Below are 21,851 nucleotides of genomic sequence, written 5' to 3'. Positions count from 1 at the left end.
GTAGATGCTGGAGCAGGCAGCCTGGTGCTTTAGGTTGTTGTCTCAGTCGTCATTTATTCAGGAAAGTTCCTCAGTTGCCATCCTACAGAAGACTGGTTCTTAGTAGTTTTACTGTCCTTCAAGATTTGATTAAAACATTTCCTACCTGTAAAGGACTCCAATCCAGTGGGACCCAAGCTTAATATATAGGACTTCTGAAGTGTACCACTGAACTCTGGTTATTGCTCTTCTTTGTGAGAGTGGTTTTTCTACTCACTTGCGACTTCCTTTCCCTCTCCGTAAGGGTCTTTTGATATCAGCATCTCTGGAACATTTTATTTCTGGATATGTTGTGGCAGGATTGATGATGATGTCCAACAAGAAGCAACTTGCTTTAGGGTCCTAATTAGATCATGATTCCATTTAGTAGATTATGGATGCAAATACAAAAGGTAGTTACTTGCTTTCACCTACGCCTCGGGAAAATATTAAGTAAAATAAGGTCCTGTCATATCTGTATTAGGGAATCTTTGATATATTCTGATCTTATGAGAGAAGTGGCTATACATACGAGACCACTACATATATCTGAGTTAAAGGAAAATAAGGCATAGGAACATTTTTATTTTGGGTAAAAACAGCCAAGGACAGTGGAACCTGCAGAGCCTGTATTCCTAACTAAAGAAAGATTCCTTCTTCATCCTTAGTAGTCATAAAATATAATGAATTGGTACAATGTTGACTTGTTCTGGTAAATTTTTATGCTTAGTAAACTTCAGATATTAATCCAGGTTCTAGTATTCAGGTTCACTGTGGACTAGAAGTAGGGTTTACATGTTCCTTGGGTCCTTATGTCCTCTAAATCTACCAGTCAGCCCACGTTTGGTCTAAGAACAAAGAAATAATAGGAACATTTAATCTTGTGTCCCATATATTTGGAATATTTGGAATAAAGAGAATTTTTTTAATTTTTAATTTTTTTCTTTTTTTTAAAAATTTTATTTTTATTCTGAATGACTGATTTCTGAGTTTTTGAATGTTTTGCTTTGAATGAAAAAAACCCCCCGAACTTCACACAAGCATCTATAAGAAAAATAATGTAACAACTGAGAATTTCACATTTATTTTCACGAATGCATATTAAATGAAGAACACTGTTCTATTGGTGACATTTTGTCATTTTAATACCTGCTTGCCAAAAAAGTTGCATTCCACTCTTCCCCCCATCTTCCATCCATTATGACTTTTGATTGAATAGCTGACAGTTGAACAGTCTTGGACCACCTCTAGAATTAAAAAGAAAAAAAAATCTGCTTGAATATTCCCTTCTTGCATAAACAGTAAGCTCTCTTCAGTTTAGCAGCTGAATGCCACTACAGAGAATATCTGAGGATTTTCACTTTTGGTTCTATCTTCCATGAAGATAGTGCAGCTGGTACTTCAGAGCTGTTTTCTCCTTGCTTTATAAATAGCAACATGAGAACTGTTTGGATCATCTACACTGCATCTCTGCAAGGGCAAGCCATCCACTACAGAATGGTGGTCTTTATTTTTCTGCTGATTTTCTAATGCATTCAAAAAACCAAAATTTGTATCATTCAGCTTCAGATTTGACGAGGACTGGTTTTAAACTGTTTTCTGTCACATGATTGACGTTCATTTCCAAGAACAGTTGAGCTCCTTTTTTCCTTCCACCCCTTCCCCTCCTCCCTTTTTCCATATTTGGGAAACTTGAAACATTTCTTCCTATTTGGATTCTTCCAAGTCTAATGATACAGGAGCTCACGCTCCAGCTTTCTGCACTGTTAAAGTCCTTCTCAGATCTCATTCAGATTCTTAACTGCCTGTTTTCTTGATATCTGCATGCATCTTTATATTACTGGAGTATTTTTTCTTTGACAACTTTCATTACTTTTAAACAATTTTAACAGTTGCTGAGGTCAGAGTAGCTAGCTTTCCTCTGTTGTCAGATTATTTAATTAGAAATGAAATTGTTCTGCTTAGTATAGCCTTTATAGCATGGATTCAAGTATTCCCTTTATGGCGTAGAGTGGTCCAGGTAGCTGTGAACATGAGTATTAGTTGGATACAGTGTCCTGGCTGCAGCTGAGCCAAATTGAGAGGTTACACTCATGTAGAAGCCGTTTGAGTGTCCTCCAAAAAAAAAAAAAAATTAAAATCCTTTAATTTTAAAAAGAAACTTAAACTGTTTCTGGTTTCCTGGTGGTATCTTCCTGAAGTTCATGTATGCTTTTCAAATTAATTTTTTAAGTGTCTACAAAGTTAATGTGAGAAGAGACAGGGGCCCATAGTGATCAATGTTCAAATGATTCTGATGTCAATTTGATTCGGTGTTACAGCATTAATTTAAAAAATTAAGATGTAGCAGAAAAATCTCAAATAAACTTGTGAACTGTAATGGTGTTTCTGGAGATACTAAATTGTTAATTCGTTATTAATAAGAAATAGCAGTAACTTCAGAATATGATTTTTTTTTTTTCTAAACAGATTTCTTAAAATATGAGGGAGAACATTTCTATAAGAAATTAAATTATTGAAATAAAATTTCAGTGTGCAAATTATTATTTTACTATGCAAATTAAAAAATGAAACATGATTGACTCTAACAGACAAGACGCTTAAAGTAGTTCAATTAAATAAGATCAAATTATGCTTGTAGCTTAAGAATCCTTTTTTTTTGGAAAGATGCGTGGTATGCTAGCTTGTTTCTGAAGTTCTACGTACGAAGACTGAGTGGTGGTTGTAGATGAATACTCAGGTGTGATCCTGGGATACGTCATACCCAAATTAAATTTTTGGTTTGAATTTGAATTATTACAATTCTTGTATTATTATTATCACTCTTATTTGGATTATTGGCCTTGTCTTGAATTTTAGTGTTTTTGTTGGAAGGACTGTTTATGTAAGTAAAATTAGGAATATACACATATTAAATATAAGTACAGAATACATATTTTATCATAAGATTTAATGAAGGTGTGTAATATTATTGTTCTGCTTCATTATTTTTGTTTATTTGAAATCTTTGTTGTTGCATTGTGGTGTAAAAAAACACCTGCTGTGTATTTTGTGATCTCTGAAGAAGGGTTGTCAAACATTGGAACAGGCTGCTCAGGGAAGTGATGGAATCACCGTCCCTGGAGGTATTTAAAAGATGGGTAGACTGATGCTTAGGGACATGGTTTAGTGGTGGTTTTGGCAGCGTTAGGTAGATGGTTGGACTCGATGATCTTAAAGATCCCTTCCAACCTAGGTGATTCTGTGATTCTCAGTACCACATTTAAAGAAAGTGGAGATATTCTTACTAATGTTTCTGATTATTTTTTTTTTTTAATTTGAAGGAAATAGAAATGCAAAATTGTTTCTTCATCAGCTGTTGTAAAATCCTAGCATCTTATTTTAAAAAAAAGCCACCCAAAACCCCAACCCAAAACAAAAAAATCCTTGCATTAATATTCTGTTCCATGTAATAAAGCTCAAAACTGCTCTGGACTGAGGACCTGTGGACAGTGTTTGGAACAGCCCGGGTGCGGATGGTGTAACGATCCCAGTAACACTGGAAAAGGACAATGTTTGGAAGGATCATCAAGAGGCCCAATGAAGCCTGGTGGCGTGCACTCTAATGAAATGGTGCTTGATGCTAGTCTTTGTCCAAAAGAGAAAAATTATGAATGGTCTTTTATCCAGTGTCCAGGTAAGGTCTGCTTCCAGTCTTTCTTATGTAGGAAATGAGAGATGTTTCTCTGTTTAAGCGTGTCAAATTAACATAATTCTTGTGAGTAATACAAATAACATTTGCAGGAGAGATTTGTTTTTCTAACATATTTCCTAAATACATGGTTTGTTAGTCTCTGTGTAGTGGACACAAACGGGCTGAAATTTAATGCAAAGAGTTTAACTGAAATTGCCATTTATTTGTAAATAAGTTTTCACCCATCCTATCCTTCTACTTTTTCAAATCCAACTATATGGATTTGCTTCAGCTTTAGCTTTCTTCTGGCGTATGTATCCATCAAAGGAGAGCGCAGTTGAGGAGAAATTGTCTCTAGGCAGCCGCTGATGGCCAGGAACAGAACCTCCTGCATCCCTGCTGGTCCTGCAAAAGTCTGGCTGGTGGTGAGAAGAGGGGGCTGCCAAGTAGCTGAGCTGTGCCTCCAGTCTACCTTTTAGACGTTTTGCGTAAATGTAATGTATGCTTTTATAATCTTAAAGAGAATCTCTGAAGTCTAAATTTAAGCCATACCAATCTGATTATAGCTTTTTAATTTTTAAGTTCACTGGGAAAGTAAGCGAGACACCAGGTGCTTTAGGACAGTGGGAGCTGAACGGGTACCGCCTCCCGCGTGGAAGCACTCAAACCCTGAAAGGAATGTGCGAAAGCAGCGGTGTAGCAGTGCGGGCGGGTGAAAAGCACACTGCAGAGTTTGACAGACCTCCAGTGGTAATTTACAATAAATAATACAGTTTAAAAGACAGCTTGAAAACTTGTTTTATCATAACTGGTGTAATTGGGCTAAAGTTATTTTTCCAGCAAGTGTTCCTACTGCTGATATATTTGGAAGCTGAAGTTTCTCTAGGATCAAAACTTCTGTGGGTACATGCAGCTATGTTTGCTCTTCTGGATACTTTTTTTCATCAGCGTATGTGTGTGCGTGCGTATGTATGTGGGGGTGTATATATTATTTAGAAATCAGAATCTCTGAAGAAAGCTTTACTTTGGTAACTTTTTTTTTTAAATACATAGGTAGAGAGTAATTTTTTTTTTTTAAGTTTTATGAACTGAAATGTGAACCCAAGTGAACACTGTCAAATGTTCCAAGTTAAAATCAAAAAACCTCAAACCATCTAATACTGTTTGCTGAACAAAGAAGCCTCTAGTAAATTTCTGGAAACAATGGAATGACAAAATGTTGTCTAGAAACTTCAGTACTGAGTCTGTATGTTAAAATAGGGGTATGTTGATAATATGTGCATTGTTAGACTTTCCCTGCAATACGTAGTATCCACAACTAGTGAAATTGTTATGGAGATATATATATTCCATGTCTAAAATATTTGCGTGAAAAGATTTGATCACTTTAGTTCTTTAATATTCATTCTACGGGATAAAATTCTATATTCACTGTATATTCTGAGCAAGAATTCACTGAAGTTCTGCTTTAGTTTAAAAACACTAGTTTTGTGAGTTTAAGAGGCAAATCCTGCAGAAGTCATAGGATTAAAATTTCAATTGATGTGACATTTCATTTTGACTGGTATAGGCTATAGGTTTTATTTCTAAGCTTTTGTTTTCATTTTCTTAAAATAGTATCTGTAATGGATTATACTAACAGAGTCTATTCTTCTTAGCAAAGCAATCATTCTATGTACTTGAAATAAGATAAAATTGATACTAAATGTATATAAACTTACCAAACGGTTTGGTTTTTGGATGAAAATAAGAGTAAATAGGTTATAACATGAAGTTTGAAGATTATTCTGCCACACTGATGAATAGTTGGCTAAACCATTCACGTTTATTCATGTGTGCACTTAGCTTTTCTTGTAGTTCCTTTAGTTCCTATCCGTCCTCTTTGTGGTGCCTTTGGGCAATTGTGTTGGTGATAAGCGTTTTGAATTCATTCTCATTTTCTGTCTGTTCAAATCTTTAAAACTAGTATTCAGCAGGTAGCATAAAAAATGTTTCTTTTTGTGACTGGTCATTTTGAAATCAATACTCCTAAAAGCAGCTGTCATTGTATTTCTTTTTATATGAATATATTTTCATTTTTTTCATCAGATTTATATTTTAACTGAACTATTATTATAAATAAAATGGCAAATACCATATATATACAAAAAAAAAAGAAAAATAGTGTTGGGTAGTGTTAGGTAGATTGTGAGCCCAAGTTTGTCTTTAAAGCCTAAATTTCTCCTCTTAAAAAGCACTGTGAATTGATTCTAACTAGTTTGTTTAAAACTAGTTAACGTATCTTTACACTAGATCCAGATTGTAACGCAGACATATTTTTTTATGTATTTTTTGTAGCATTAAGTATTTCTTAAAACTATATTTATCAACATTTGTCAGCATCACCAATCATTTCAACACAGAGGTCAAAAGCAAATTAGACATATAATTGCTTATCTCCAGGGTAGCCCCACTGAAGATTCAGCTAAATCACATTTGTATATGTGAGGAAAATTTCTCTGTTGCTTCCACTGATGTACATTAAAAGCACTTAAGGAAAAAATGACTTTTTAAATTTAACTCCTAGTTCTTAGTTAAAGATCATTACAGTGTCTCATTATTTTAATTATTGCTTTAATTATTTAATACTGTTGTCTCCAGTTTGCACTTGTCTGTATCACAAAGTTTTTGCAATGTGCAGTTCTTCTGGCTTTTCACTTTTCTCAGCGAGATACTTTTTTTTTTTTTTTTTTAAATCAGCAAAAATGTAATGCCATTTTTAAATGGTGTGCCATCTAAATTGTAGATTGTAGTGGTTCTTATTGCCTATATATATTTTTAATTTGATTTGAAGTCTCTTCCATTATCTTTGCCTTAAGAAAATGTTAGACTATCATATATGACCAGATAATATTATCACTTGCAGCAAACTAAAATTGACAATAGAAAAAAGATTAATTAAGGTTGCTTTCTTGTATTCTTTAAATAATAGAAAAAAAGAAACACAAAAGTAAGCATTAGAAAAAATAGAAAATTTACACATCAGTGACCTGCTAGATAGAGGGTATCAGCATGAAACATTTTCCTTACATTGTGATACAGTCTTAATTAGGCAATCTTACTCTACTTTGATAGAACACCTGTTTAATACGCTGTTTTTACTTTTGGTTTATTTGGCCACATTTTTCTTTTTTTTTTTTTTTTTACATTTGCTTTAAGTAATTTAATGTGTAAGACATACAAACAAAACCGAAAATGCAGCTGCAATTCATGGTATTTTCATGTAGCTTTTTCTGAGAAAGACAACAACAAGGCAGAATGGGCAACTGCTTGGAGGAAGACACCACAAAGTTGTCTAAAAATAAAGTGTTCTTAGCAAGAAGAAAACTTCTAATTTCTAAGGAGATTTATTCAAGACAGTGAGAAAACTTTCTTGTCTAGTAGTACAGAAATGCTTGATACTTGTTTACAGGATTCTATAGGCATAGCTACAGAAATAGGAAGAGATTATAAACTTTGGAGGTTTATGAGCCAAGCCTGGTGATGGTTCTAAATGTATTAAGTTACTAAATTCTAAAACAGCTCTAAAAACTTTTAAATCATGCAGTGAGAATCTCTTTTTTTTTTTTCTTCTTTTTCTTCCTAGCCAAGACACCAGTCACTATGACATTTAGATTAAGAATCCAAATAATAATAATAATTAAAAAAAAATTAAGCAGCATGATGCTACCGAGATAGCTGTCCTCTGCTGAGTCTTACTCACCCTTCACCAGCAAGGGAGCGACAGGTTTGATGTAGTCCGACATTTGTGAAGCTGCTGTAATTGACAGATTGCTAATCTGCGGAGCACTGTGAGCTCTGAGGTCCCACTCTATAGCCAGGTCACCCTTCAGAACCTCCTGGTCGTTCAGCTGAGTCCTGGCAGCAGGCTCAATGATTCCGCCACAACTCGCATTGTGATTTTGCTGCAGTAGTGATCAGCGCTTTCTGAGTTTCTTCAAAACACGGAGCACTGGAGCGGAGCTGCGGTACAAGATCGGAGGGTTATAGCGTTGTTTGACAAAAAGCAATTTTATGCTTTAAGGGTCAAACGTAAACAATTTATGTCAATAAATTATGTCCAGTTTTTCGGCTTTCACCAAAGTTGACCGTAGTGAGATGGGACTGGAGATGTTTGACGTGATCCTGATGTCCTCAAAACCTACTAATGTGCCAAAGCTAATAGGAGGAACAGAGTTGTTAAAAATAAGGCAATCTTTGGTCAATTCTTTTGTAAGTTCTCTCTCCGTAGTAAATATAAGTTTGAGCGCGAGTTGTTCATGTTCTCCGTCACAGTAGCCTTTCGAATGCTGCACAGCAGATCGCATGTAGGTATGGGGGGTTTCATTTGGTCTCAGTGGGTGACTTACTGCCTTTTGATGGGTTTCTTAAGTGACTGGGCAGCATTTTAAAGGTATGAGGACTAGATACAGTCACTAACAATGGCAAAAAAAAAAAAAAAGACTTTTTTACACATCTTAACCTCATATGTCGCTACATAGGCAACTTCTGTGGTCCTTTTTGTGAATTCATGTCTTGTTACAATACTACTTTAAAAAGGTTCTGTGTCAAAGTACAAATATATGTGCTGTCAGGATTAAACTCCTCAGACATTTTGTAATTACGTAAGAATGATTTTGTTCCCAAGAGCAATTTAGTAATGGCTATTTAAATGTTATATTCCAGCTTGCCAGTGTAATGGCCACAGCACCTGCATCAACAGTAACGTCTGTGATCAATGTAAAAACTTAACAACAGGAAAACAGTGTGAAACGTGCATGCCGGGATATTATGGGGATCCCACAAATGGAGGACAGTGTACAGGTGAGTCGTTCTGCTGGGAGGAAAAAAATAATGAAGTGACATTTTGTGTAATGTGAATTTAACTTTCCTAATGTAACATGAAAATAACTTTTCTTTAAAGGCCAAATGTTTACTTGATAATACTGATGAGTCAATCAGCTAAATTAATGATTCAAAATCAGATTAATATCTTTAAGAGAAACTTTGCATCCAGAATCATAATTTTGCAGTTGTTGTTTGGTCTGGATGCTCTAAGAGCAAGATGGTAATTTCAAGATGCTCTCCCAGTTAGGGAAAGGAGGAGAAAGAAGCTGTCTTGTGGGAGCAACACCTTAAATCTTGGTATTTCAGAGGCATCATTTCATTCCATGTAAACAATCCTCTCAGAAGCAGTGAAAAGGTACTTACAAACGAAGTTGGGTACCTACCATAATGTCTAATAGCACTGATTTGTACAAATTTGTGATGCTAGTGTAAAAAATAAGCATTTAACAGACCAGCAAGACTTATTCATGTGTAGTTCAAACAGAAAAGCCTGGTACACTTGAGGATTGTAAGGTACCCTAACCTATTCAATCTGTTTAGTTTTCTAATTGATGCATTGGAGGATTCTCCTTGAAGTGAAAGAGAGAATGAAGTCCAATAATCCAGATGGTTTTTGTATGTTGCCGTAGGGCTGCTTTTTTACTCACATGGGTGATTTTAAAGTTGACAGTAACTCCTTCCCTTGTAACTAAATGGGGGAGGGGGGGATATTCAATATGGAAAGTCATTAAGGTAGTTGAGATTGAATCCAGGAGGGTGCTAGAAAATTTTGTCCCATAATTTTTGCTTCTTTCTTATTGATGTTTATGTAACTGAACCTTTGCTTCTCAAGGAATATTTATTCATTCAAAGGGTTTACTTGTTCTTCAGCACTTTAACATGCAGTAGTCAATGCGTAAAGCTGCACATCTGGTAAACTCAAGCACGACATGTAGAATCTGTGTTCAAAGGGATGGAAAGATTAATGGCTGCCCCTATTGACAATTGCACATTTTGCTGGTGCTTTATGATGCTTTAAATAATTCTTAATAGTTCTCTTATTTCCTAAAGTTGACAAAATGTTCTTTTGCTGTCTATAGCACCTTTATGGCAAAATGATGTATTAATATAGGTTTTATTCTTCAGGGATACATTAGCTATCAACGAAATAAGCATTCCATCACCTTTAGTGAATTACATGTAGTGCAATAATGGCTAAAATCAATTTATAAGACCAGTAAAATTATAAATTTTACAACTTGTTTTTTCAACCCTAGTCTATAAGAGTACATATTTTTATTGGTAGACATGATTTTAACGGGAGCTATTTAAACTAAATAATGCTTTAAAAATTAAAGATGATAATTATTTTTAGGCCTTATCTGCATTGGTATATTGTGTTTTGTAGTATAGAGCTCATAAATCTGTTTAAGTCTTTAAGAAATTTTGATGAATGCAGTCATTATGAACTGTTAGATTTTCTTCAGTCTCATGATTTTTGTTCCTGTGATAGAGGTGCCCAAATTGTGGGCCAGGGATTCCTGCAGGAAAAAATACCAGTGATCCATAAAAGTCAAATAAATTTTACATGGATTTAAGAGGATTTTGGAACCATAGTTAAGATCAGGCAGTGTGCAAAGATAAGGAAAGAGAGGGTTCTATTTTTTTTTCTCCTTCATTCTCATAGTGCTTTTGGTAACACAGAAAAAAATTGAAAATAGCTGTAAATTAAAACCATAATTAGAGTAAAAGCATAAGCAAAATATCGGAGTGGAAGAAGGGGCAACTCGGTCAGAAGGTGAACTTAAGTGTGACTGAAATAATTAGAAAATGAGACAGGAAATGGTATGGAATAGCCAATCAAAGAAAGAAAATCATGAAGAACTGAAAAAAACCCAGTCATCCTTATAGTCCTTTCTTGTGTCACTTTTCTCTGCTGCTGCCAGCTGAGTTTCTGGCTCGACCCTACCAGCGTTTCTTTTCTACTCAGACTCGACCTTCTGGTCGAGAGCTGAGACTGCCTGAACATGCGGTGCGTTCCTAGAGCTCCAGAGTTATTGCTTTGAGGATCCAGATTGAAAACTTTTTAAAGGAATGACAAGATAACGGCTATAACTCTTAAAGTACATCTGTAATACTATAATATTCTTCATATAACAAGTTGTTATAGTTACAAGGGTGTAACTTGGTTATGAATTGAAGAGCAGTTGAAGCTGGGAGAAGAGGTTGTACTTGATCTCTACAGTTGAGAGACAAAGTGGTGTACACCAGGAGAAAAAATAAGGATTGTTCTCTTAACTTACTCATGACATACTACTTTAAATAATTTTTTTTCCCAGTGTCCTGACAAAAGTACTTATGTATTCAGTACATGTGTTCTGCTCTTTTGTTATATGCATTTATAGGTAAAACCTGACTTCCCAACTTAGTTTGACCATTAGTGGTATAAAAGATTTCCAAGAAAGACTTCCTTTTCTTTTATAGGCTGGATTAGCCTTTGCTGTTCCTTAGGTCCCTGATGATCTTGAAAGAAAGGAGAAGGAGATGCATAACAAGCTTTTCAGTCCCTGGAAAACTTTTTTTTTTTTTTCCTTAAACTATACCAATTCTTTCCTGAATCCATTTTTATACTTCTAGGAGGTCATTCAAAAAGCTTTGAAGAAAGCTGACTGTCCACTTTTGAGTCATCAATTCTGTTCTGACCTTTGTCCAGGGATGGAAAAATTTGTACAGTTATAACTATTTTCCTTATTCTACTCTGGGAATAATGATGCTTTTGCAACTGTCATCAGATAACTGATACATTCAGAGTGCTATTGCATAGTGTGCTACCAAATTACAATGAGATGAATAACAGTTGTTTTAGGAAAAAGATATAATTCATGTTTTGGAAGGTTTTGAATAGTTGTGATTAAAGAATGGATAAAAAAATTGACTTTTCTGGATTTTCACTCGCTATAATTGCTGACATTTCAATAGCTTTAAAAGAAATCTAAGGACTCACTTTGCATCCTGATACGATGCAGGTGTAGTAGAAGTGACAAACCTAAAAAGAAGGACAAAGAAAAGATGGGAGGCATAATAACAGGCTTCAAATATGCTAAAGGAAGCTGAAAAGAGAGAATGATGATAAAGTGCCTTCCACCATTTTGGTTGAGGAAGAAGCAATGGGATTAGGTTGCAACAAGAAAGATTACGGGGGAATACAAGGAAAACTTTCTACTGGTTAAACTGTGAAATAGATTGCCATTATGAAAGACATTATGAAATCTGCATTATCACCTACACTGTATTTTTAAAATCTTCAAATTTCTCTAGCTTTGGAAAAGTGCAGTGGACTAGCTGATTCCACATGTTCTTCTCCAGTCCTAATTTTCAAAAGATTCTTGGAGTCTGAGATCTAGAGAGCAGGGAGCTATTGAGTAGAGATATTCCAATTATGTAAATTAAAAAAAAAAAGTATTTCAGTTATGTAAGAAAATTATCTACGTATAGCAAAATGACTACGTATATTTGTCATACTATAAGTGCTTAATAAAGATGTTCTTAAATATTACATATTACTTATTTTGGAATCTGTAGAATTGTTGCTATTGCGGTGTTAAAAAATTTTCCATCGAATGCAGTTTACTCTGTGATTGACCCTCACTCTAGTTTATTTTTGTGCCAGAAGTGTGGTATGTCAGTTGTTGATGGGCAATAGTTTGACAATGATCATATTTTTTATAATTAAAGATTGTACTTTTTCTTAAAAAAAAAAAAAAAAGCCTGATAATGAAGTGTCTCTTCTACACAGGGAATGAGAGTTAGACTTTGTATTCTTGGTGTATACATGGTTTTTAGATTCAGTAGTCCTTGCAGTAAAGATGTATGTACTCCTTTGTATTTGTAAGCTAAAGTCCCTGTATAGCAAAGAAAAGCGTAAAGTAATAGTACCATCACAGGTACCACGTAAAGTTACAGCATCCTTTTTAAGAGTCGGCTCAATGTGCAAGAAAATAAGAGGCAAGCCAGAGGTGAATTCTGAACATGAGGGAATAGAGCACTCTGACAAGGGACAGGTTTTGGGTTGCAGACCAAGCTCCAGTTCTGTTTACCCCATTTATCTGACTGGTCTGGAGTGCCAATGCATGCGCAGCCCCTGGAGTGCTAAAGGCAGTGCTGTCAGTCTCTGCCAGGAATGTTTAAGGAAGCGAACCCTCTTGTGATTTAACAAGGCACACTCACACTCTGTATTGTGGTGAAGCTTAGATGAGAGCTGCCCACTCAGCCTTGTTTGCTTCTGAGCAGGTGACGCTATCCAGATGTAGGCAGCCTTGTTGTCTGAGATGTTGAGGAGCTGGAGGACAGATATTCCAAGTCACTTTGTTTCATTTTTTTTAAAAAATTCTGCTCAAGTCCCATTTGAGATACTATTTTGAAGCCACGAATATAAAAACTCAGTAGTAGAAAATTCATCATTAAATATTGATGGATTTTGGAAATAAAAGAGCTCTGACTATAGATGAGCACAGATACTGACTTGCTGTCTTGGTGGTTTCTCTCAGTGTTATATTTTCTTCAAGGTCTTGTTCTGTCATGTAATGCATGTCTGGGAAATACGCAATGTTTTTATAGAAATTCTAGGAAAAAAATAGAGTTTTAAGTGTACTACAGACCGCAGCATAAAGTAACAGGAGAAATCTGGATGGGAGATTGCTTTGAACAATTTTGTGTAATCTTGGCAGCATTTTTTAGCATTATTTTCAAACTTATTAATCATCTACTTAGTTGTCAATGTTAAAAAAAATTACTCTAGCTGCTTATCATCTTGTCATTTTCTTTATGCATGGTATTTTTAAAAATTGTTCTTAAAATGTATGAGATGCCAAGAGCGAAATCTTTACAGTAACTTATGACACACACTGTGTACGTGTAATACATTTAATAATAAGATAACGTAAGCACTTTGCTGTATTGCCATTTTTTTCATAAACTGCTAACATCCCAAACACCGTTCAGTTTTCCCATAATTGTACTACCGTTGCTGTTGCTTTTGCAGTAGGAGTAAAACTGAATACCAGCACAGCAGGAACACTGTGTTTTAACTTGCACCGCTCGCTCTCTAAGCAGACTTAAAAGGCATAGTGTTTAAGAGGCTGGAAAAGCCTCCTACGAGACAGGGTGCATGGGCGAGGTTTTTTAAGCAAATCTGTAGCATTTCTAGTTCCCTTACAGATCTGTCTACTTCTCTGCTGTCGTACAGTTGGACATTTTCAATGCTAAAGGCAACAGCTTCCCCCCACATTTGATCTGTAGTCATTCTGTTTGAAAATGTGAAGTTAACTGTTTACTGGAAACATTTAATTTTTTACCAGATCTTCAAACTATTAGCAAAAGTGAACATGTTTCTAGTGAGTGCATACCATGTAGCTGCTGCTGCAGCCAGGTGAGAGGTCTGGGCACCTTTTTTTGTTCTTCCAGTACGTAGAGGACAAAGGACAGAATAAATCTGAGTATTTCTGCCATTCATGTAAAGCATCTGTCTCTGTAAAAGCATGCCTTGTGCAGCGTCTGCGTCTTTTGCATATTGTGCAACTCGTTACTTTTCACTGATATGTATATATATGTGTGTGTATGTGCATATGACTACACATGAATTTGGGCATCTACGCAGTAGCTGTCCGACTTACATATATTTATATCTAGTGCCTCAAGAGATTTTAAAAAAAAAGATATGCATCAATAAAAGACTAAGTTGTTAGACTAGCTTTAAGGTATGTTGACTTAGGTGAAGTTTACCCCAGCAATAAAATAGTTGCTGAGATATATCTGTGTTTATTTCTGTTGGTTAAAAGAAGAAAACAAAACTTTTTAGTGACTTGTTGATATCTAGGATATATCTTCAGTAACAGGAGGAAAATCCAGGATGTTCAAATCTTGCTGCTCAAAGAATGTGATTATTCTGCTGAGTAACTGACATCTGAGAGGTGGAGGTTTTGAGAGAAGTGGCTGAGGATGGCAGAAGTCATTATTTCTGGTGTCTGTGGAAGACAGATGTGAGAAAGATGTTAAACTCATCATGGCAGCTAATTGAAAATGGTCTCCTTGGTTTTTAGGTTCTATCTAACTTTGAAAGATGTCTACTGGGTGGATTTATACATCGTTTTCCCCTGGCAGTGTTTGTAACCTTTTTAACTCTTCAGCAATAGCAACCTTCGTAACACGTCTCTGTCATGACAGTCCATGAAGAAACTGATAGTGATTTCCTTCCTTCCCTGTCTCTCCCAAAAAAATGCTGTTAAAAGCTACCATGGACAAGATCAAGAACAAAGGCCTGTTCCTATAGGGCAATCGGTGTGTTAGGTATTTGGGAAAAAAAATATCGGTTTAATTTACAGGGAGCACATGTGCATTAGAGTGTGTTTTTTTTCGTAGGCAGCACATCTAAGAAACCCTGCAATTACTTTGAAGTAATCTGTAGCCTCGTTTATTAGAACACAAACAGGTACTTGAACAAGGTTATCTGTGGAAAACTAGAGGAGGTGTACTAAAGAAAACCAGGGAGGGGTAGTAAAGAAAAAAGGGAAACAGATCTAACTTTTGCTACCAAATAATTTCAAGGTGGGTGTCCTTCTTTCCCACTTTTCTTTCCAATCCAACAACTTATTGCTGTATCCAAGCTGAATCAGACTCTGTACAATCCACAGGAGATCTTATGAAAGTTTCTTTTTTTTTTTTTTTTTCTCCCCCCCCCCCCCCCCCCCCTCCAATTTGTTTTGATGGGCCTCTTCCTTTCTGAAGCATCTCCCCGTTTCTACTCCTGCTTCAGGTTTTCTGCTTCTTGTCATCTTCTCTCTCAAGCCTGACTGCTGCTCCCAATACTTTTGGCAAGGCTTGTAACTTTCATTTGCATCCAAGGAAGAAGCAGTTTCCTCTCCCATCTAGAGAGCACAAAGTAACCCATAGTGCCCAGGACAACCTCTTCCTGCTCCTCAGCCATACTCTTAGAATATATGTGCGTGTGTGTGTGTGTGTATACATACACAGTGCACAGTATTTGTATATTAAATTGTAAGACAGCAAATTACATAATTTCACACATTATAGAAAGCAACCCGTCTTTTCATAATGGAAAAAGTTAATAGTGTGAACAAGGAAAACAATTTAATTTTCAGTTTCTTTTTTGAACGAAAATATGCTGTTGTCTACTTGCTTGATAGAAAGGAACCTGGTAGTTTCCCTTTAGACTTATTTTTCTAGGTTTCAAAAAGTTATACAAGCAATGAAGGAACAGAAAACAGAAGTCTTAATTTTTTCACTTCAACGTTATCACTATGTAGCTTTTAAATTACCTGTAGTTTGGGATTGCAATAGGGCAGGTGTAGAGAATCACGGAATCACGGAATTTTCAGAGTTGGAAGGGACCTCTAGAGATCATCTAGTCCAACTCCCCTGCCAAAGCAGGATTGCCCGGAGCACATCACTCTGGACTGCATCCAGGCGGGTCTTGAAAATCTCCAGAGAAGGGGACTCCCCCCCCTCCCTGGGCAGCCTGTGCCAGTGCTCTGGCACCCCACCGCAAAGAAGTGTTTCCGTGTATTTGAACGGAACTTCCTGTGTTCTAACTTGTGCCCATTGCCCCTCGTCCTGTCACTGGGAACCATTGAAAAGAGCCTGGCTCCATCCTCCTTCAGCCCACCCCTTAGATACTTGTATGCCATAATAAGGTCTCCCCTCAGCCTTCTCTTCTCCAGGCTAAAGAGTCCCAGCGCTCTCAGCCTTTCCTCATAAGGCAGATGCTCCAAGCCCTTAATCATCTTAGTTGCCCTTTGCTGGACTCGCTCCAGCAGTTCCCTGTCCCTCTTGAACTGGGGAGCCCCAAACTGGACACAGTATTCCAGTTGTGGCCTCACCAGTGCAGAGTAGAGGGGGAGAATGACCTCCCTCGACCTACTGGCCACACTCTTCCCTATGCAGCCCAGGATTCCATTGGCCTTTTTGGCGACAAGGGCACATTGCTGGGTCATAGATAATTTACTGTCTACCACGACCCCCAGATCCTTCTCCTCAGAAGCATCTACCTAAACATTCTGAATATGAATATTTTATGACTGCATGTATTTACGGCAGTAAACTTAAAAGTGGAAAAAATTATTTCCCTAAGAATCCATTTTATTTAGTAAATATCCTATCACAATAACATTATATTTAAATTTTAGCCTCAGAATACCCAGAGACTACTATATCGTAGTATTAGAAACTGTATGATGCTACTTTAAACAGGCAAAACTAGGCAGATGCTGTTGGCCTGAGAAACAGTTTTTGGAAGGAGAAATAAAATCTTTCATTTAACGCATCATCAAGGGATTTTTTTTCAGTAGCTTGAAATCACTTTGTTCCTTTGTGATTCAGACCTTTACAAACAGATTCTGCGGCAATCCTGGCCTCTGTAGATATTTTCAGCTAAAAGGGGAATTGAAGTTTCTGTCTGTCAGGGAAGTCCCACCACTGACCGGTGTCTGAGACAGACGGTGGTTCCTTTTTAGGGCTGTCACAAAATGGCTGTACAATTAAGGGATTTGTTCTCTTTAACAACACACTGAAGTATTCTAGTCATTTCTAGTTGTTGGAGGTAGTTCATGCCAGCACTCTGAGCAGCAGGAAAGTGATAGGGTTTTTTTAGATAAAATTTAGTCTGCTTTTGAAAAGGTTGCTTTAGTACGCTAATTTTTTGTTTTGTTTTGTTTTTTGTTTTCCCGTGAATGTGACTGAGCACTGGAGCGGATTACCCAGCCTCCCTCCTTGAGAGGGAGTTGCGGAGCCTCCCTCCTTGGACATATTCAAAAGCCTTTTGGATACTGTCCTGGGCAACTGACTCTAGGTGGCCCTACCTGAGCAGGGGAGTTGGTCCCAATGATCTCCCGGGCAGAGAGAACCTCAGCCGTTCTGTGATTTGAAAACAGTGCCATATACTGAGGCATTAAAGACCAGGCGTTTCACACCTTCTGTTCCTCATGTCCTGTCATTTTATAGGAATACAGCATCTGTAATAGATTTGCGTAGTTGCTTTAGGCTCGTCACGTTTTTGTTCCACACACCAGTCCTGAGGGAGGATAATGCCTGTCTCTGAAAACCTTGCAAGAATTCTTCAAATTTATATTTAAGTTACCACTAAGCTCCTGTCTTGTCGAGTGTTTAAACAGTAATTTACAAGGGATCTCTCCGTTGCCTTCATATTCACTGGCTGGTTGAAGATCTTCAGTATGCAAAGTTGGAAGAGTGTTTCATAATACCTCGATCCAAGCAATTTTTTTTTTTTTTTTTACAGGGTTGCTTATGAGTTGACTTCAGCTGGTATGAATATTCATGTTATTTTTGTTAGCTCTAACTTTGGCTCCTTTCACTATCATGATTTATGATTGTATCCATGTTTCCTTAGAAATGCATGCAAAAACTGCGTGTGGTGTACAAGTAGCCGGGGGAGCTTTGTAGAGTAGTTACTTCTCTGCTTCAGTAAGATGCTCTTTATCTTTTTCCACCCACTTCAGTTTAATTCTATGTCCTTTGCAAAGTGGAATTGACACAGCTGGGCAGGGAGGAGATATGCTGCCATCTGTGAGTGGCTCTGCAACTCCATCGGTTTTATCCTGACTTGTACTGTGGAAGGGCTGATCCAGTGTTTGGGTTCCGCATACCTTTCTTGTTATGCTACACTTACCCATGCTTTCTCTGGGTTGTAGCATGAAGCACTCTAAGACTAAGGCCTTTCAAAATCCAAAGCTGATGCAAGTGCACTCTCTCATTTACATGATACGCTTCTAAGGAGGTTATTTACACCGTTATTTTGAGGTCTGGCAAGCAGTCCATCTCTGTGTAGAGTTCAAGTTGCCTTTTGTTGGTTTTTCTCTTGTTTACTAGGTTCTGGATTTGTTAAACAGCTGGACATGCAGCAAAGCTTTTCTCCCCAAAACACATTCAATGGACTGAAAAGTTGTAAATGCGAGATGGACTATCAGCTAATAGCTGTCAGGGGATCACAGCAGTGACTTCATACTGTGAGATCCAAAAGAGCGTTTGATGACTGATGGGCAGGTCTGTCAACCATCATGGCCAAATCAAAGAGCACAAGAAGAGCCAAAAAACCACACCCAAACCCCCAAACCAAAAAAGACCTCCAAACCACAACAGAAACCCCTTGCCTGATTGTTCATGACAGTTCTAAGCATAAATGCTTGTGCTAATTTTTATAGTTATCTCATTTTTCTTTTGTACCTTTGTTGTAAGGTTTTATGGTTTTATCCCTGTTTTTTGCACGTGCTTGTAGACCGGACCTAAGTGAGCCACATGCTCGGTTTGGAATCAGTGAGTAAATAAGCTTTTTCCAGAGGACTGAGGCATCTGATAGTTTTTACCTGCATGCCCCTAGCTACTGTTCTTGAGGAACTAACCAACAAAGCACCTATTGCCTAAACTGATTTTGTACTCTGAAACGGGGCATTCTGTGCACATGGCCCGAACTCTGTGCGTAGTGTGCATGGACTATATCCGTATATAAGGCCAGCACTAATATCATGAGAGTACATGAACTACTTGTTTAAAATCAAAGTGGTGGAAGCTGTATCTCCATTTTGCATAAGAATTTACGATTAGTGTACCCGGGGTCATTTCCATCCCGACAATCAGTTGATAAAAAAACTACACCTCCTTAGTTAGTGTAGACTAAACCTTCAGTAGTCAGACCAGACGAGATTGTTTTCTCTTTAGGGAATTTAGGTGCCAAAGTCCCAGACTTCCAAGGTGTCAAACTTCCAAAGCTGAATACCTAATGTTTAGTACTGAAATCTCATTTGGTAACCTGCCCTTGAAGCTTTCCCAGCCTCTGATATCCATCACTGGTATCACTTCTAACATCTGTTAATAGTAGTTCCCTGTGGGGAACAGTCGTAAAGACTATTATTTTGATGAAAATATGTAGGAATTACTCTAAGCTGTGATAACCAAGGAAACAAAGAATATCTGAGCTCCATAAAGCTACATGTTAAAGAGAATTAATTGATGATTTTTTATAACCCCTAGAAAATTATATGCTTGTAGTTGAAAAAAAAATTGAAAAATAGAGCTAGTTTAATGAGTGTGTTCATTTCTTTATTTTATTTTCATTAACTTTTTCTTCTGCTGTGACCATGAAGTGGTGACGTGTCCAGAAGCATGTTTTTTATTAGCCTGTAGTAATATGCCATAGTACGTAGTATGCCGTCTTGGGCATAGTGATCATGAAATAATAAAGTTTTCAATTCTTGGTGAAGTAAGGAGAGGGGTTAGCAGAACTGCCACCTTGGACTTCCACAGGGCAGACTTTGGCCTGTTCAGGAGATTGATTGGTGGAGTCCCTTGGGAGGCTGTCCTGAAGGGCAGGGTAGTCCAGGAAGGTTGGCCACTTCTCAAGAAGGAAGACTTAAAGGCACAGGAACAGGCCATCCCCACATCCCAAAAGATGGGCAGGTCGGGTAGAAGGCCGGCCTGGCTGAACAGAGAGCTTTGGCTGGAACTCAGGAACAAAAGGAGATTTTATGGCCTTTGGAAAAGGGGACAAGCCCCTCAGGAAGACTACAGAGACGCAGTGAAGCTATGCAGGGAGAAAATTAGAAGGGCCCAAGCCCAACTAGAACTCAAAGTGGCTATTGCTGTAAAAGACAATAAAAATGCTTCTATAAATACATTAACAACAAAAGGAGGACTAGGGAGAATCTTCCTCCTTTATTGGATGCAAGGGGAAACACAGTGACTAAGGATGAGGAAAAGGCTGAGGTACTTAATGCCTTCTTTGCCTCAGTCTTTAATAGCAGGACTAGTTGTTTGGTGGGTACCCAGCCTCTTGAGCTGGAAGGCAGGGATGGGGACCAGAACGGGACCTCCATAATCCAAGAGGAAATGGTCAGTGACCTGCTGCACCACCTAGACATACACAAGTCTGTGGGGCCAGATGGGTTACACCCGAGTGCTGAAGGCGTTGGCGAATGTGCTCACCGGACCATTTTTCATAATTTATCAGCAGTCCTGGCAAACCAGGGAGGTCCCAATGGACTGGAGATTAGCAGATGTGACACCCATCTACAAGACGGGCCGGAAGGAGGATCCAGGCAACTACAGACCTGTCAGTCTGACCTTGGTGCCAGGGAAGCTTATGAAGCAGATCCAGTGAAGATCTTGAGTGTCATTACATGCTTTTTACAGGACAACCAGACGATCAGGCCCAGTCAACACAGGTTCACGAAGGGCAGGTCCTGCTTAACAAACCTGATCTCCTTCTATGACAAGGTGACCCGCTTGGTGGACGAGGGAAAGGCTGTGGATGTTATTTACTGACTTCAGTAAAGCCTTCAATACTGTTCCCCACAGCATCCTCATGAAAAAATTGGCTACCCAAGGCTCTGACAGGTATGCGCTCTGCTGGCTCAAACACTGGCTGGATGGTTGTGCCCAGAGAGTGGTACTGAATGGAGTTAAATCCAGTTGGTGGCCGGTCACAAGTGGTGTTCCCCAGGGCTCAGTGTTGGGGCCACTCCTGTTTAATATCTTTATTAATGATCTCAATGAGGAGATTGAGAATACCTTCAGTAAGTTTGCAGATAACACCAAGTTAGGTGAGAGTGTTGATCTGCTTGAGGGTAGGAAGGTTCTACAAAGGGACCTTGATAGGCTGGATCGATGGGCCAAGGCCAATATTATGAGATTCAACAAGGCCAAGTGCCGAGTCCTGCACTTGGGTCACAACAACCCCATGCAGCGCTACAGGCTTGGGAAGGAGTCGCTGGAAAGCTGCCCAGTGGAAAAGTACCTGGGGGTGTTGGTCAATAGCTATGAACCAGCAGTGTGCCCAGGTGGCCAAGAAGGCCAATGGCATCCTGGCCTGTGTCAGGAATGGTGTAGCCAGCAGGGCTAGAGAAGTGATTGTCCCCCTGTACTCAGCACTGGTGAGGCTGCACCTTGAGTACTGTGTTCAATTTTGGGCACCGCAGTACAAGAAAGACATAAAGGTGCTAGACAGTGTTCAAAGAAGGGCAACGAAGCTTGAGAAGCATCTAGACCACAAGTCTTATGAGGAGCAGTTGAGGGAACTGGGGTTGTTTAGCCTGGAGAAAAGGAGGCTGAGGGGAGACCTTATTGCTCTCTACAACTACCTGAAAGGAGGTTGCAGTGAGGTGGGCATTGGTCTCTTCTCACAAGTTACAACCAATAGGACAAGAGGAAGTGGCCTCAAGTTGCGCCAGGGGAGGTTTAGGTTAGACATTAGAAAAAACTTCTACACTGAAAGGGTTACCAAAGACTGGAA

The 21,851-nt window shown here is 38.1% G+C and overlaps 1 protein-coding gene across 1 annotated transcript in view; it reads left to right on the top strand.

Moving 5' to 3' along the window:
* The window catches only part of ATRNL1 (attractin like 1), a gene marked incomplete at both ends in the record, with an annotated part of 535,835 nt that overhangs the window by 139,184 nt on the left and 374,800 nt on the right, over window positions 1-21,851 (top strand). The window contains 2 exons of the mRNA XM_082486299.1: window positions 3,476-3,694; window positions 8,396-8,533. Coding sequence (XP_082342425.1) covers window positions 3,476-3,694; window positions 8,396-8,533 — 357 coding nt within the window. The remainder of the gene's footprint in view (window positions 1-3,475; window positions 3,695-8,395; window positions 8,534-21,851) is intronic.

This window comes from Vanellus vanellus (assembly GCF_965231255.1).
Source record: "Vanellus vanellus genome assembly, chromosome: 7".
In the NCBI taxonomy this organism is placed as follows: Eukaryota; Metazoa; Chordata; class Aves; order Charadriiformes; family Charadriidae; genus Vanellus; species Vanellus vanellus.
The sequence above is the reverse complement of the archived record's forward strand: the minus strand, read 5'-3'. Positions and strand labels throughout refer to the sequence as shown.